At 44.2% G+C, this 18,395-nt stretch overlaps 1 protein-coding gene across 11 annotated transcripts in view; it reads left to right on the forward strand.

The window, feature by feature from the left end:
- The window catches only part of ZFHX3 (zinc finger homeobox 3), a 327,850-nt gene that overhangs the window by 265,431 nt on the left and 44,024 nt on the right, over positions 1-18,395 (forward strand). For 10 of the 11 annotated variants that reach the window (XR_012647534.1, XM_075009156.1, XM_075009159.1 and 7 more), the window contains one exon: positions 1,025-1,132. Coding sequence is in view for 10 of the 11 variants with exons in the window: in XM_075009156.1 (XP_074865257.1) it covers positions 1,025-1,132 (108 nt within the window). In the remaining variant the exon portion in view is untranslated. The remainder of the gene's footprint in view (positions 1-1,024; positions 1,133-18,395) is intronic. The other variant, XM_075009155.1, reaches the window with a different exon arrangement.

An 18,395-nucleotide genomic window follows, 5' to 3' on the forward strand; every position in this document is an offset into this window, starting at 1 on the left:
CCAACAGAAATTTCAATTATGTTTTTATGAAAAAGCCTCTTAGCATATGTAAGAAAAAAAGGACAGAAAACTCTTTCATATCTAGCATTCTGTCATCTGGAACTCTCAAATAACTAATATTGTAACCATAAGTAAATTTTACTTATATTTTCCATAAATACAATATAGTGAAAGTAAATACAGCAAATACAGTATAAGTTTACAGTGTACAGTAATACTGTTGTTGGTTAATAAAGTACTCTGCATATATTTCTGTTTTGTTTCTTAATATCTCATCTTGTTTTTCTGCAGTGTTATGCATTGCTAGGTATAGCTCTCTGTTATCCAGAATATTTGACTATCTGGCAACCTCTCGGTCCTGAGGCTGCCAGACCTGAAAGAGTCCACTGCATGTAGAGTGTAAAACTTTTAGTAATCAATATATAAAAGTGAATACACACACATACGAACAGTAACATGGTTCATTATTTTTAATGATGGATGAGCCTGCAACCCAGCAGCCCACTGTGCTGCTCCTCCCCTTAAGAAACTTCACGCCTTCAGCCCACTTTACACATTCCGGCCCTAAGTCTTGTTTCTTAAATGTCTCAAATGATTCCATGCTTGCAGTCTGAAATGTGGGTGGGTGGAAATTTGAGATTGTTCCTCAGCAAAGAGGTTTGAACTTACCATGCAAGAATCTAGCACTGTGGGTTCTGAGGATGCCCTAATGCCATAGAAAATAACCAAGCAATCCTAACAGAGAGGTAGCCACGTTAGTCTGTATTCTAACAAAACAAACAACCAAGCAGTCCTAGTTCATGAATGTGAAGGAACTCAGCCCAGCACCTGTTGGTTTAGCCAGATCCTTTGTGTAGTTCCTGTAACAAAGCAGCATTGGGAGGCGGGAGTTGGAACCATTGGAAGCCAAGTTTTATACATACACTGAAAAATTAGCTGCTTCTAGGTGCTTTATAAAAGATAGACTCATGCCTCTTTCTCTACTTCTGCTTTTATTTTCCTCCCTCTGATTCTTACATTTCAGAAGAGCCAGCAGAAGATGTGGAAGGTCTGAACGAGACACCAGCTGATCCAGAAGAGCCTACCAAAGAGCAAGATAGTGGAAGTGACAAGGACCAGACCAAATGGACAGGTGGGTTTCCATCCATTTCTACCCAGTTCCAGCTAGCCTTGAGGATAGATAGATGGCCAGTGTGGCTAGTAAGGCCACTTCAGCTGACCCTTGTTCATCTCTGTAAATCTGGGCCTTCATGTTTGTTCCATTTGATTTTGTTTGAAGACACTGTATTGCACTATCACCCCTCTATGCAATAAAAGACCTGTGGTTGGCCCATGTCATCTGACTGGGGCTCACAAGGCTTAGGCTTATAGCTATAAAATTGTAGTGCAGACATTCAGGCTCAGGCTGGCGCCTTTCTCCCACTTGGGGTCCCAGAGTTTGGCCTCCTGCCTGAACCTAATGTCTGGATTACAGTTTTATAGCTCTATAGCTTAAACCAGTGATGGGCATCCAAGCTTAGTGAGTGGGCCGCATGGGTGGACTGCATGTGCAACATGTAGCCTATGCACCCCCGTCTGCCTTCCTCCCTACGTGCCTCTTGTGCCCTGGGGCGCTGGAGCCATGCACTTCCTATTCCCCCTCCCATCCCCCAGCACTTTCGGAGCGCCACAAACCTGCTAATTCACACTCCGTCCCTGCTTCTCCACCTCCCTTCCAGAGCAAGAATACCACAAATTAGCTGATTCCTCCAGCGGGTCACAGGTTGCCCACCCCTGGTCTGAACTCTCTGAGCCCATCAGCCATCACTGTGTTGTGAGTCTTTATCACAGTGTACCCATGCACTGTGCCAACATAACAGCGAAACAGCTGCCATCCTGAAGAGTTAGCAGTCTGGCTAGTTCGTAAAAATAGCGAAGAAGTGAGCAGGCTGCCTGAATGGCCCTGCTTCATCTCCATGAGCCACATGGACAACTAGGTCCTGCAGTCCACTGAGGTTCCGCTTTCAGCCCGTGCGCCCTATGCCTGTCCTCCTCCCCTATATGCCTCGTAGGACTGCAAGAGACAGTCCAGTTCCCAGCCCTTCACTGTGTGTTTCCTTTTGCAACACAATTGAAAACGCTCTGTGTGTTACTGCTTGCATAAAGTCAGAATTGTCTCTCTCTTTGGAAAATCACTGCTTAGTAGAAATGGAAAAAATAAGCAGTTTGAGGGTCACTACCACTCTCGGGAATAGAATCACTGACCCACTAGGGGAACATTTCTTAAGAATCCCTTTTGCCTTTGGGCAGAAAACAATTTCTGGTTCCTGCTCTTAGTAGGCAGATAGTGGTTCCCCTAGGCAGCATGGTTGTGCAGACCAGTTCTGTTTCCTTGCTGGTAGGGAAATTAAGAGGAATTCTCATTTGCCAGCGTCCAAGTCTCAGCAGCTTTGGCTCTCTTTCCTGGCAATGAGAGAACCCAGCAATTCCCCCTGAGGCTTGTTTATGCTGTCAATCTAAAATATTCCCTTTCTGCACGGTAACCAAACAGAACCACAGATGGTTTGGCCTCTTACCTCTGTCTCTCGTGGCCAGTACAAATATGCAGATGACAGAAAATTACGCTGGCTAGAGAAGATTGCATGAGGAACTTTAGAAGAGACCAATTGAAACTGTAAGTTCTGTGGGGCAGGAACCATCCTCTTGTGAAATATTTGTACAATACATAATGCAGCAGGCCCCCACCCTCTCTCTGGAGCCATCAAGCACTGCCGTAATACAAATAACCATAATCAAACTGGATGAATGCGCAGCAAGTTTTCAGGGGAAAGAAAATGTGTCAACAGATGGAAGGGGAAGACCAATGAAAAGATTGTTTGAACTATGTTAATAGTTCAAATTATCTCAGGCATAAGCACAGTGCTGGTGGCTTGGTATTTGTAGCCCTACAGCACAAAGTGTAAATATTCAGATTGTCTTCAGTGATACATTTACAAATTCATGTGAAAAAATTAGTTTTGTAAAACTATTTTTTCACCCACAAAATCTAGATGTTGGACTTAGACTTTTAAGGTAGGGTTCTTTATATTATCACTTTCCTGTGAAAATCCTGCCCCTTTGGTGTAAGTGTCGTGTAAACAATATATACTAAAGCCAATTGATCATACTTCTAAGCTTTGCTTAGTTTAAAAATCTTTAAAGCAAAATAACAACCTGCACTGTGTTAGGCCTCGCTGATCCAGCTGCCTCCGTATAGGCAGCTCCTTACATCTCCACAGAGGCCCTGGAAGTCAGTCTGCCTCTAGTCTTGCCCTGGCCAGAGACAGTAGCAAGGTCTGGGACACCAGGCTGAATGATGTATAAGCACATTCTTAAGTGCTTTTATGAATAGGAGCCCTAATTTTTAACACATGGGAAGAATACCCCGTGTTATTTCAATCGAGAGAAACACTGAAATCTTTTTTTTACTGGAGCAGCATAGCAGTGTACTTACCACGCTGTTGACCAGGATATTGGAGGGTCAAGGTGGGTGGTCTCTCAAAGATATTACCTCACCCTCCTTGTCTCTTTAGGTGTATAGTGCACTTGTAATTTTACAGTTTAGTCTCCAGTGCTTCCCGTATTCCCTTGAAGACAAAGGAAGGTCAGGGCATGGAGGAAATGCAAGCCCCACTGCTCACGTGAGCTAGTGAACAGGGCCTTGGTCTGAATGTCAAGAGATTGTGCTGTTATTCCCACCATTACAGGTTGTTTTGTTTGTGTTATGGCAGCACCTAGGAGCTGTAGTCTGCACAGGGCCCTGCAGAACTAGTTGCTGAATAAACACTGAACACAGACAATCCGTTCCCCAGTGAGCTTGCAGCCTAACAGGAGACAACAGAGGGATACAGCTAGATGGGGAAATACAAGGAAAGGATGAGACAGAGTTGTTCAGCATGATAGCCTGTGATTTCAGCACACTAGCTACATCACCATTGTCAAGTTTTCTGTCAAGGCCCTGGCAAAGAGACTGTAGAGGTGAGATCTAAAGAAAGATAAGGACTTGGCTTTCTAGGCCTACGGTTACACTACAGTTATCTGTCAACAGAAGGCACTGTCAATGGCTCGTGTGTACGCACAAAAGCAAATCAGAAGAGTGCTGCACTCTGTCCACAGAGCAGCTGCACTGCCTGGCTGCTCTCTCGACAAAACCCGGAAGCACAGCAGACAGGGCTGCCCATTGTTGTGGCTGCCCTGTCTGTTGAGAGAGGCCCCCTGGGGGCATTTACACAGCTGTTTGGCAACAGAAATCTATTGACAAAGGTGTTGTGCCTTGCAGCAGAGAGGCAGAACCCTGTTGGGGAAAGTGCTGAGTTTTATCGATATGCTGTTGACAAAAGGCACTTTGTGTGTAAGTGCGCGGCATGTTTTTTTGACAAAACTCTGCAAGGTAACCATAACCTGGATGTTTTGTGGGAACTTCTAAGTGTGAGATGTGGCAAAAGAGTGAAGGTTCTTGTTTAAAAATTACAGCTGGACAAGGCAGGCTGAAATCATGGCTCAAATCACGGCCTGATTAAAGGCCAGAGTCCACCTTTTAATAGTGAGTGAGAGGCGATAGGTTGGCTAGGGGTAGGTCACAAAGGGGCTTGAAACTGGGGATAAGTTATTACAGTTTGATGTGTAAGAGAAGAGGGAGCCAATGGGGAGATGCAAATAGAGGAGTGATGTGGTCAAAGCAATGGACTAGGAAAATGGCCTTTGTAGCTATATTCTGGAGATGAACAGAGCAAGACTGCATTCTCTAGGCCAGAGAGATGTGTGTTGCATGAAGAGGTGTGATAATGACAACTTGAGTGAGATTTTGTCACTGTATCAGTAGACAGTAGGGACAGTGTCTTAGTCTCGACAAGATTTAGATACAACCTGATCTGAAGACCTAGAGGAGATGATGCCGGCATTACAGGCCTGAGTGAAAGACAGTATAGTAGTGTTATCCAGGCTGGCTGAGAAGAGAGGGAGCAGGAAGAGCCTGAGAGGAGCTGGTGAGAAAAGGACCTCAGCTGACTTATCATGTGGCCCTTTGGACTTTACTTAACCGTTCCATGCCTCAGTTTCCCACCTTTAGACCTACCTTAGGAAAGCACTGTGAGGTCCTCCGATGAGAGAGGCTGTGGTGTGCCAGAATGAAACATTTGTAAGATACTTGCAGTGAAATGGAAAAGACTGGCACTTTAGGTTTCTATTTCATTCCAAATCCATTTAAAAAAATTCCAATTTCAAAATAGGGCTGATTTTAAAAAATGTAAATAGAATAAATTCTTCTAGAAAAAATATTTCTTACATTCAAGTAACATTCTTCCCTCAACCCTTCCCAAAATCTTTTGTTTGCAACAATCGGTTTTCAGATGAAAGTGCAAAGTTTAGAATTTTTGCATGTGTTGATGGGAATCCAGTCATTTCTAGAAGATTTGGCAAAAACAAATGAGTTTTTATTACATTTCACAAAAAAGCTATTGTTTTTGTGCTCACTAGTTCAAACGCTCTGTGTGTGTGTGTGTGAGAGAGAGAGAGAGAGAGAGAGGCACTAGTGTGCAGCCAATGCCACAGAACAATCACTATATTTTCATCAAAGTTCAGAATGTTTGTGCTTTTTAAAAATTAATTATTTTTTATTTTGATGCACATTGTTAATGTTTCTGGTTCCTGGATTCGTTTTCATTAAAGTACTGTAGAATGATTAAATAGCTTCTGCACACTCGAGATGCAGCATGAATGGTCGTGGAAATCCTTCCTACCAGTCTGTCTTACGTTCAGTTCTTCCCATTTCAGTTCCAAAGAAGAATGACAATTCTCAAATCTCTACCTCTGAGCAAAGAATGAATCATGTTTTTCTGATTAATGTGAGTTTCACCACAAACAAGAAGAAAAATGCAATTGTTGCCTGACCATATTTCAAATCATGAAAATATGAATTAATTCTAGATGTAAATGTTTAATATCAGACACATTGGTTTCCATGTAGAGTTCTGAATCCAAAACCAATTGGGGACTTAAACACTTTTGTTTTGTTTTATTATTTTTAAACATGAAAGATATAGATCTTGATAAAGTGTCAGAGAACATCTCAGCTTGAAGTGACCCTGCCAAATGTTAGTGTTTCTTTCTTTCTTAGTGTTATCAGTTGTATTGATTTTAATATACGGGATCTGTATTTTTTAAACAAAATCACAACTTAAACCATAGATTGAAATGAAATATTTCTGGAGGACTAGCCGGAAGGGTTTTCAAAGACATTCTTTAATCCATGATGTTCACCTAACCCCAAGCAATCAGTGCAATGGAGTGTCCCTGATTCAAATCTGTGGTAGATTGCTATTAAAGGAAGTATTAATGGGCTGCTGAGAGATGGGAAATTGTTGCAGAAAAGTGTGTTTATGGAGGATGGTGCTGGCAGGCATGATTTCAATAGGATTTGACATGTTTAACATAAATGTATACTGCACAGCTCCTACAGTTTATGAATAATTCCTACGGGCCCACTGCTTTTCTAATTACTTAAATTGGGGAAAAAAACAGGTCAGGCACATCATAGTAGAAATCTATTACTGACTTTCTCCCTGCCTTTTTTATATCTGTCTTTTGGTGAGCACTTACTGTCTGGGATCTTTGGTGACCTGAGAGCAGCTGGGGAGAGACCAGAGAGGCAAAGTCAGAAGGACTCATTAGGGCAGTTTTGGATCATTCCTTCTGTCAGACTGAGGGATGCTCGAATTGGGGGATTGTGCAGCTCAGTGTAACTGCTCTTCATTCTCAAGAGCCCAGGAGCAGACTTCCAAGTCACAAAAGGACACTGAGACACCCAACTCCCATTGAAAGCCTATGGGAGTTTGTGCCTGCATGTCCTTGGTGCCTTGCAAAATCTCCCCCAGAGGCTTGACTTGCAGAGCTAGAGCTTGACGACAAATCGCTAAGCGAGGATGCCAGGTCCAAGGTCTGGTTGTACCTGCCTTTTTGTTTATTAGCATAAAGGAAATAGGCCCCATCTACTGTTGGAAGTGCTATTCTCTGGACCAGGGCAATGCTCCTGGAGAATCAGTCAGGGGAAAAGTGTAGGGGCCCCTCTGATACATCCCCAACATTGGGCTCCGTTGTCTTCCAGGGCTGCATTTTCTAGTGCTTTTCCTGACCTGCTTTGAAGGGTCTCTTGTGCATGGACTCCTCCCCCTCCACTTGAGATCAGGGTTCACTCTAGTTTTTTCCAGCTATGAGTGCAAAAAAAAATTATGTGCACCAAGGTACAGGGGATGTGGATCACAAGTAGAAGCATAAGCTTCCAGCTGTGGATGCTCAGCTGTTAAGCTGGGCTTCACCTGCATCTCTGCAGAGTGGCTGCCCCAGTGCTCAGCTTGTAGGAAACACTGACAGAGAGCCCCTCTTAGCAGCTGACACCATCACATCCAGGAGCTTTTTCCCATTCCACCTGGTTATGCCTTCTATCCCAGAAGTGACTCTCTCCCCTTGCCACATAGAACCTCCTTCTTGATGACAGTTGCTTTCTAAAGTAACCTCTTAGCCAAGCCACATCTGTTTATCATTGTTGGTCTCCTGCCAAGCAATCCCTCCACGTACCTGAGCCATGTTATTGCTGTTCCCTGAACTTCCTCAGTTTATCAGTATCTTTCAGGCGACACGGTACTCTGGACAGCAGCATTCCTGGCACAGTCACACAAGGACAATACAGAGAGGAGCTGCCCTCCCCTCAAAGAATCATAGGATTGGAAGAGACCTCAGGAGGTCTCACCTGAAAGCAGAACCATTCCCAATTAAATCATCCCAGCCATAGCGCTGTCAAGCTGGGACTTTAAAGACCGCTAAGGAAAGAGATGCTAGCACTTCTGTAGGTAACCCATTCTGGAGCTGCACCACTCTCCTGAAGAAATAGTTTTTCCTGCTATCCAACCTAAACCACCCCCACCACAAGTTGAGACCATTGCTCCTCGTTCTGTCATCTGTCATCCCTGAGAACAACCTCTCTGCATCCTCTTTAGAGTCCCCCTTCAGGAAGTTGAAGGCAGCTATCAAATCGCCCCTCACTTTTCACTTCTGTAGACCTAAGAAGCTCAAACCTTCAACCTCTCCTCATAGGTCATATGCTCCAGCCTCCCAATCATTTTTGTTACCTTCCACTAGATTCGCTCAGGTGTATCCACGTTCTTTTTAAAATAGGTGGGGAGCAGAATTGAACAAAGTACTCCAGATGTGGCCTCACCAGTACCAAATAAAGGGAAATAATCACTTCCCTAGATCTGCCAGCGATGCTCCTACTAATGCAGCCCAGTATGCCTTTAGCCTCCTTGGCTACAAGTATCAGAGGGGTAGCCGTGTTAGTCTGGATCTGTAGCAGCAACGAAGGGTCCTGTGGCACCTTATAGACTAACAGAAAAGTTTAGAGCGTGAGCTTTCGTGAGTTAACTCACTTCTTCAGATGCATCTGAAGAAGTGAGTTAACTCACGAAAGCTCACGCTCTAAACTTTTCTGTTAGTCTATAAGGTGCCACAGGACCCTTCGTTGCTTGGCTACAAGGGCACACTGCTGGCTCATATCCAGCTTCTCATCTGCTGTAATCCTTGGGTCCTTATGTGCAGAACTGCAGTCAGTTCCCAACCTGTAGTGGTGTTTGAGATTCCTCCTTCCGAAGTGTAGGACTCTGCACTTGTTGAACCTCATCAGATTTATTTTGGTCCAATCCTCCAATGTGTCTAGGTCACTCTGGACCTTATGCCTACCCTCCAGCTCATCAACCTCTCCTCCTAGTTTAGTGTCATCTGCAAATTTGCTGAGGGGAAAATCCATCCCCTCATGCAGGTTATTATTAAAGATGTTGAACAAAACTGGCCCCAGAACCAACCATTGGGTTACTCCTCTTGATACCGGCCACCAACCAGACATAGAGCCATTGTTCATTACCCTTTGAGCCCGACCGTCTAGCGAGCTTTCTATGCATCTTACAGTCCATGTATCCAATCCATATTTCCTTAACTTGTGGACAAGAATGTTTAGCTTTGCTAAAGTGAAGGAATATCACATCCATTGCCTTCCCCATGTCCACAGAGCCAATTACCCCATCACAGAAGCTAATTAGATTGGTCAGCCATGACCTGCCCTTTGTGAATCCACGTTGACTATTCCTGATTACTTGTGTCTTCTCCATCTGCTTCAAAATGGATTCCGTGAGGATCCCCTCGATGATTTTTCCTGGGACTAAAATGAAGCTGACGGGTCGGTAGCTTGCGAGATTCTCTTCCTTTCCTTTTTTAAAGATGGGCACTGAAGGCTGTCCATCTCCTTCCCATTCTGTGCTACCCAGTGCAACACTATGGGAGCTGACCTTGTCTATGAAGACAGAAGCAAAAAAACTATTGAGTACTTCAGCTTTTCCCACATCATCTGGCACTAGGTTACCTCCCTCGTCCAGTAAGGGTCCCATACCTTCTCTGATCAGCCTTTTATTGCTAACATCCCTTTCACATCCCCTGGTAGCTGCAACTCCAGTTGCACTTTGGCCTTCCTGGTTACACCTCTGCGTACTTCCCTCCTTGTGTTAGAGGGCATTTCTGCATGCAGCCCATAACGCCAGGGCCTTCTGATGTCATTGTAAATGCTTATTTACTTGATTATCCGTTATAACCCCAAAGTCCTGTTCTGCTTTTGCTACCATGATAGCAGACCCAGGTAAAACATAAAAGTCCCACCCCTGAAGCCTTTTAAATACAGATTAGTTGTGTAGCTTGGCTAAAACTGCTGCAAGTTGCATTTCACAGGGGCATAGCATACAACCAGACATGATTAAAATAGTTTAAAATTGTTCAAGTTGTCTACACTGCAAGATTAAAGTGTATTCAATCTGTTTCAGAGGAGATCTCTGTTATAAGTACATCCCTCAACAAGGGAACAGTTATTATGTGACCTAGTCCTGAGTCTTTTCCCCACTGACTCTCCTTGATTCCCCCAAGATGCATTTTTGGCTTTTTAGCAAACAGACTCTCTGGGTGGTTCTCTGCTCCCTCTGGGTGTCTTTCTGTTCATTCTATGGCGTCACTGAAATTTGCAGCTCTCTTACCATTCTGTGACGTGCTGCCTCATCCAGACCAGAAATGACAGAATCTAACACAGACCCTGTACTACTCACTGGATGTTTCTGACCACCTGAAAATGGTGTCTTTTAGCCTTAAACTTTTCCTGTAGTCTGTGGTGGTGTCCCCGCCAGCTTTTTCCACCCATCTTTTAGAATGGATTTTGTTATGTGCATCAGTATGATGATGATGTGTGACTGCCATATTGGTGCATCTAACAAAATTCCTAGTGGGGTGGGTCCAAGGGGTTCTGAGTGTGGGAGGAGGCTCAGGACTGAGGCAGAGGGTTGGCATAGGAAGGACAGGTAACATTAGCAGGTATCACCATATGCATCTCTCATGTGCTGCAAAACAACGACCTAATGATTCCATGTATTTTCCACTACTAGTCTGTTCAGAAGATACGGGGTATGGGACAGCCCTGCACATTTAGGAGGGCAGCAAGTAGTGGGCTTACTGCACAGCACAGCCCAAAGGTAGCTGGACGCTTTTCTTCACTTGGTTGGGACACACTCCCAGATCAGTCTTCCTCTCCTCTTGTGGAAGGCCTCACCAGCCCTCCTTCTGAGAGGCGTCTCCAGCTCAGTGACCCGCTCCGCTGGCCTCTAAACTCAGACTGTCTCGGAGGCTTCCGTGCTTTAGCAGGCGACTCTGAGCCTTTCCTGGAGCAGCCAGTCTTCTGATCTCAGTATTTCCTGCAAGAGCCCTTCTAACTCTCCACACTAACCAGGTAGTGCTGAGCTCTGACCACTAACCCTTGTATGGGCAACCACTCGGTCACACCAACACAAACTCCTTGGTGACTTCGTGTTCATGTTGTCGTCCTGGCCCACTTCTCTGACCATAAAACTCTCTCTGTAGTTAACTCTCTCTGCTGGATCCTTCTGTGTCAGTTTCAAGCTTCTTGTCTTGGCCATGAGGGCCCTTCATAACTCTGCTAGTCCTGATTTTTGTGCTCTGGTCTCTTAACATTGCATTCTGATCCAGTCTGGCCTGCCAGCTATAGCTGCCTTGACCACTCATGTGTCTGCTCTTCATGTGTTCCTCTCTACTACTCTGAAAGGCTTTTCCTGCTGCAAAGCCCACACACAATCAGTCAGCCCTTAATGACTAATCTGAAGGGGAGCTGGGAAAGGTGATGTTATTTATTGATGTCATTACCAAACCTATCTATAATTGATTGTCTTCTTGTAGCCCTCCCTTCATGTCTGGCTTTTCACCCTGTATTGTAAGCTCTTTGGTGCAGGGACCATATCTGTGTGTTTGTGCAGTGTCCGGTAGAATAAGCTACTATCCTATCTGGAGCTTCAGAGGGCTTCCATAAGATAAATATTTAATAACAATTCAGCTATTCATACTCACTGCAGACTGAAATGTTTTCAGCTATTCATACTCACTGCAGACTGAAATGTATGGCATAAAGCTAAATAAACAAATCTGTTTGACCATTTTCAGGGTCACATTTTAAAAGACAAACCAAGGTCTGTGTTCAAAAGGGCACTTGCAAATATCTCTGTGTATTTAAAGCTATCTACTGTGTGATCCTATTACTTATCAAATGTGGGTCTGAAAAACTCCAGTAGAGCAACAGGCGATATTTGCTCCTATTAGTATAGCTACAACCTCCCATTAGGATGAATGGGACCTTTGGGTAATAGGAATGTAAACAGACAGTGTTTCAGAAAGAAACATTCTAACCATATGTTATTAACACAAAAAGGAACAAATGAGCAGTAGTCCAATAATGTTAGACAAGGAAATTCCATTTCAGTGAGATTTGGCCTCTACTCTCATGGTTTATGATGTCACTAGAATCCCTCAACGGAATTATTGACTTGTATTTATTCCTACTATGTTAATATAAATTGTGTGTTCCTGCTGGAATAGCAAATGTTTGAGAGAGAGAGAGCCTGGAAGCCAGTACCGAGCTATGCAAAGTTCCAAAGCTGTTTGTCTGTATGCTCCCAAATAGACGTGTGCTACCTCCCCACTCATCCGCACTCATGCATTTGGGAGGGTGAAGGCTGTGTGGCTTAGGGCAGGGATCAGCAACCGAAACAGCAAAAAGACATTTTTTTTTAATTTGGTAAAAAGCTCAATAATTCAAGAGCCTCAGTGCATGTGCATACAAGATAGTCCTTAATAAATAATGCAAAACCATACTTTTTGTAACACCTATTTTAAGAGCAGCGCACGTACGCAATGATTTGTAATTAGACACGTCTATTCCAGGACGTTCACAGACTTTTTACATATTTCTTTTCCTCCTTATATGTGTGTGTTTGTACCACTGTCTTCCTGACTCTCTCTCACACCTATTTTAATTATGCCAATTTTACTTCATATTTAATTGCAGTTTTCTTTCTTAAAATGCATCTTGCCCTTCACAGCAGGAATGCCACAAACTTCCTTTTCCTTTTCGAAATCAAGACTTTATTGGCAACAAGATCAAAATACAGCTACAGTGTCCTGTCTCACAGTGCACTCCACATCTCAAAGAGGGTGTTATCCAATGTTTCGCGATCACATCATTTGCTATTTAGATATGAGTTGTTCACTGTTTGGAATTTTAGACATTCACCATTTATCAAAAATAACCAAGAAGGGTTTTTTCCTTTGCAATTATATCATTGGGAGCCACAAAGAAGAGCCACAGATTGCAGACCCCTGTCCTAGAGAAATGAAAGGGGTTAGAGAAGCCTGTCATTGTTCCAAATGCAGGCTTTTCAGACTGGGGCTCCAAGAATCGCTTTCTACTGAATGAATAAAACAGTCATGAGGCTCTCTAGCCATAAAACCCTCCACAAGAGGCGGTCAGATTTAATGCTGAGGGTTAGAGTGGGTACAAAACTACAGAGCTGAGGATCTCATGTAGTTGTGCCAGGAAAAATTGACGGAAAAATTCTGAAGAGCCTGTGTCTGTGGAGAAGGACCAGTGGGGACCAGCAACCCCACTAGGCAATTGTCGTTTCTATCAGGCAGTAAAAACAGTGTTCTAGAGGAGTTGTAGATGCTACTGAGACTGGCTGCTGAGCTAGTATGAAGAGTATTTTTGTAATCAATCAAAGTAGCAAAAGCTCTGCTGTAAATTTGTGGGGCAGGTGGCAAGCTGGTTTACGGAATGCAGGAGCTGAGAACCTCTGGCTTACGGAAAGCAGCATGAATTAATAATCATTTAATTGGCTCCTCCATTATGCTTCTGGGTTGGGAGATGGAAGTTTAGATGAAGGGGCTGTCAGGGTAGTTTAGATAAGAGAGTCTGATGGTTGAAATGGGGGTGGTAGCTGCCTTTGGCCTTTCTAAACCGCTCACACACAATCAGCTCTTTAGGTCTCTCTCTGTGTTAACTTCTGGGCTAGCAAAGAAAAGGATAAGCATCGTTTCTGGGTGGCATCCTCCACTTTAAAACAGAGAGAGAGACTGCATCCCCTCTGCCCAGGCTGAAAACCTAGTGTTAGCCAGCACAAGCACTGAAGAAGTCACCTTTCAGGTTCATTTTCGGGGCAGAATACCTTGCAGCCATGCCGCTTTCAGGTATGGTTGTGAGGTACATGTTTTCTCTGTGTATAGGAAGGTCAGCAGGTCTGCAGTGTATTCTTCTGGCCTCTTCATTTCTTTAAACCTAGAGATGATCAACTCAATGCATAAATTACTTTGTGCTCAGAACAATTGTCAGTCTCCTTTGTTGTCTTGAGGAGAGCCCTGGTCTTTGAGTCAGTTCTCTCCTTGGCCACTAATTGTGGTGCAGGAGTGTGTGCTGGTATGCAGTGGCTTGGAAGAAAATGGGATTTGAGATTTTCAGCACTTCTTTGGCTCTGGACATATGTCCTGGTCTATACACAGATGTATAGGGCATACTGATTATGTGGAATGGGATAATTAATATTCATTCTTTTCTAAGTCTGGTAGAGAGCTTTACAATCACTCACTGGGTGTGCTCAAGAGAGACGCAGTTAACATGTCCCCTTTCTCCAGCTTATAAAGGAGTTGAGAATTCCCCTACTCCATAACACTCTGTCCCAACATGGGTTGCATGATGACTGTTTCTAGGACCATTCATGTACTTTGATCTACCATGCAGCCAGTGGGAGTAGGTGTTCACTACCAGTAATTTGGTCTCAGTGTTGATAGCCCCAAAATAGGATTTTTATCTTTAAAAATATTTCTTAATGTATTACTTTCTGAGAACACTGAATCCACTTCGTCTTCGCATCCCTTCTATGGAGTAGACCTTCATCCCTGTGTTAGTGTGGCTGAGGCTGGTGGGCCAGATCAGTTGCGCTGAGAAACACTCAGAATTTCAGGGGAGGGAACAAAGATGAATTTAGTTAACTGATTTTTGCCAGGATGGTTCTCCAGCTGAGGCTAGCAGCCTGAACGGTTGCTGTATCTTGTGCTGGCTGCCCATGGCTCTGAGCCATTAGAGAAGACAAAAGTCACCAGAACTCAGGGATGCCAAAGCCACACCTTACCAGGACCGAGCACCAGCCACAATGGGAAGGCTTGGGGTAATAGCTCTTGTCTCACCAGAGGATTTCACAAAGGCTCTCCAAAAGTTGGATACACTGATGTGGGCAGCTTTGTAGCTGCAGGCAATGTAGAGCTGTCCTCACAGCCCAGCGTCTGTTTTCAAAAGAGTGCACTAAGTTAGGGTGTTTCAGACACCTGTGGTCTGAAGTTCAGGGCAGTCAAGCAGCCTCAGTGCCATCTGGCATCCAAGATCTGCCAGCATCCAACATCTCTGAGACAAAACCACTTCTCTTTTCTGAACGTGAGCTTCCAGACTTAGTGACCACTCTTAAAACGCAGGTGACTTCCCAAGATGTATGAGTCAGTGGCATAGCCAAGATATCAGAGCCCAGGATTCCCTGAGTTAATTGGTCTAGTCTGCTTTGGGTTACATCAAATCTTGGTGCTGTGGGAGAGGGGATCATATTTTTGAGAGTTTCCAAAGATTGTTTTTTGCCGCACATTAGCTGCTTAGCTACAAGGGTTGATTTTTTTTTTTTTTTTTTTACAAATAAAATTAAGTAGATCCTCAGAGATATGTAAACTGTAAAACATATGAGTTCTTTGCCTTGGAAAAATGACTGTGGCATGTTCCCAGTAATGGCTTGAATCATTTACTGTTTTGTAGTATATTTCTTTTCCCTTGTCACTGTGCAGGAGATTTCCATACACAACACATAATAAGACTCAGCGGAAGTTACACACATGAGGCACCTCCATCGCTCTGAGGGAAGAGACCCCACTAGATTCTAAGCACAAAGGATTTTTCCAAAAAAATAATTCTGATAATTTCATGAGAGTTTGTGACCTTTTATCGACTATCACAAATAACCCTCTCAAACTAGCTCATGGAATGTCTCTCTGCAGTGTGTCAATCACAGTTCATTCCATTAAGTAAAAACAGTCACTTACTTCGTCAGTAACAGAATTGATCTATATTTTTTCTCCTCTTTACTAACAAGAGGTGTTATGAAGATCATGGTGATGTGTCTGACTTCAGTCAGCCAGTTCTGGCAATGTTCATCCTGGCCAAATCTTGGGAGTCTCAGGCCAGTCTGATATCCTATACTGTAGGGACTAACTGTGTGGCAACACCAGGGCATAATAGGGAGTGCCAGAGAGTGGAGATGGATAAATATTGCATTGGTTTTTATTGGTTAAAGATAGACTGAATGCAGACTTTTGTGTTTAATTACAATTACCTTGTCCACATTTCCATGACAAAATCCATCTTCTCATGTATATTTTTACATTTCATGTATATGAAGCAAGTGGTTAGATTGTCAGATAATATAGCTCAGAAGAGGTGGGTCGATCCTGCACAGGCTTTCCCCCACCACGAACTCAGCAGCTGAACAGTCGCTCGACCCCCCGCTTGCACTTAACTAATTATAGTTGAAATTCAAGAGCTGAAGTGGAAGTTGGTAGAGCCAGGAGTCCCTCCCAAAGCCATGCTAGAGACCTCGTTACTAGAACCCTGAAAATCCACAGATATCCCCGTTATATCTGCAGTTGTCTGCACCCACTGATATAGCTGTGGATAGCAACAGCTCATTTTTGTGGTTATGGATGCAGATACAAATTTTGTGTCAACAACTCTACAAATCACCCTTCCTGCCCAGATTCCTCTACACACACACACCACTACAACTGCACAGCATCCAGCACACCACTACCTCCTGCCCAGCACCCTTCGCCCACAGACCCTCTTGTGTCCCTTGCACAGTCCCATACTACAAATGTCCCCAGGCCCCAAAGAGAATCCCGCACTGCCCAATGCCTCCCCTCCTCCCAAGACCCATTTCCTGGCCATCGGCTGCACTGACAGGCCCAGCTGGGAGATGATTGTCTGCCTGGCTGTTCGGGGGCCACTCTGGTCCCTTGGGAGCAGTGGGATCAGCCAGACTGAAGCAGGGCCTGTCCAAGCCAAGTTCCCTCAGGACCCACTTGTCTGGCAGGCCCCCCTGCATAGGACTGCCACGGGGATCTGTTTTGCCATCTGTGCTAGCAGGAGTGCTCCAGCGGGGCTGCCTGAGGCCCTCAACCAACCCTACCCCCTCTCCCAGCAGCAGCAAGTCTCTGAATCACCTGCACTCTGACACATGGGACTGCTGTGTCTAATTAGAAATCTGGCCCTGAAAGGGGATCCTAAATCTTGTAGGGCTCTGTGATTCATGTCCCCGTCAGCAGGGAAGGAAGTGCAGCTTGTACTGCTGCCTGGCTATATGCAGACAGAGCTTGGGGCCTGATGCCTGACTTCGCGATTGTGGTTGACATTTTAATGTCTGAGGTCAAATGGAGGAGTGGACAGTATCAGCAGTAGTTAACCTCATTATTGGGGCCACTCTTCTCATGTTACACAGGGACCAGCCAAGGCAATTTAACACTGGATCATCCTCTGCCAGCCACAGCACAGGAGTTCTTAGTCATAAGAACATAAGAATGGCCATACTGAGTCAGACCAAAGGTCCATCCAGCCCAGTATCCCATCTGCCGACAGTGGCCAATGCCAGGTGCCCCAGAGAAGGAGAACAGAAGACAATGATCAAGTGATTTATCTCCTGCCATCCATCTCCTGCCCTTGTACTGAAGGCTAGGGCACCATACTTCACCCCTGGCTAATAGCCATTTATGGACCTAACCTGCAAAAATTTATCGAGCTCTTTTTTAAACCCTAATATAGTCCTGGCCTTCACAGCCTCCTCCGGCAAGGAGTTCCACAGGTTGACTGTACGCTGTGTGAAGAAAAATTTCCTTCTATTAGTTTTGAACCTACTACCCATCAATTTCATTTGGTGTCCCGTAGTTCTTGTGTTATGGGAAAAGGTAAATAATCTCCACACCATTCATGATTTTATATACCTCTATCATATCGCCCCTCAATCACCTCTTTTCCAGACTGAAAAGTACCAGTCTCTCTAGCCTCTCCCCACATGGGACCCGTTCCAAACCCCTAATCATCTTAGTCGCCCTTTTCTGAACCTTTTCTAATGCCAATATATCTTTTTTGAGGTAAGGAGACCACATCTGCACGCAGTACTCAAGATGTGGGCGTACAATAGTTTCATATAGGGGAAGTATGATATCTTTTGTCTTATTATCTATCCCTTTTTTAATAATTCCTAACATCCTATTTGCTTTACTAACTGCCGCTGCACACTGCGTGGATGTCTTCAGAGAACTATCCACTATAACTTCAAGATCCCTTTCCTGATCTGTCGTAGCTAAATTTGACCCCATCATGTTGTACGTGTAATTTGGGTTATTTTTTCCAATGTGCATTACCTTACACTTACCCACATTAAATTTCATTTGCCATTTTGCTGCCCAATCACTCAGTTTGCTGAGATCTTTTTGTAGTTCTTCACAATCCCTTTTGGTTTTGACTGTCCTGAACAACTTGGTGTCATCTGCAAACTTTGCCACCTCACTGCTTACCTCATTTTCTAGATCATTGAGGAACAAGTTGAACAGGATCGGTCCCAGGACTGACCCCTGGGGAACACCACTAGTTACCCCGCTCCATTGTGAAAATTTACCATTTATTCCAACCCTTTGTTTTCTGTCTTTTAACCAATTCCCGATCCATGAAAGGATCTTTCCTCCTATCCCGTGATCGCCTAATGTACATAAAAGCCTTTGGTGTGGGACCGTGTCAAAGGCTTTCTGGAAATCTAGGTGTATTATGTCCACTGGGTGCCCCTTGTCCGCATGTTTATTAACCCCTTCAAAGAATTCTAGTAGATTAGTTAGACACGACTTCCCTCTGCAGAAACCATGCTGACTTTTGC

This window comes from Carettochelys insculpta, chromosome 14 (genome assembly GCF_033958435.1).
Source record: "Carettochelys insculpta isolate YL-2023 chromosome 14, ASM3395843v1, whole genome shotgun sequence".
In the NCBI taxonomy this organism is placed as follows: domain Eukaryota; kingdom Metazoa; phylum Chordata; order Testudines; family Carettochelyidae; genus Carettochelys; species Carettochelys insculpta.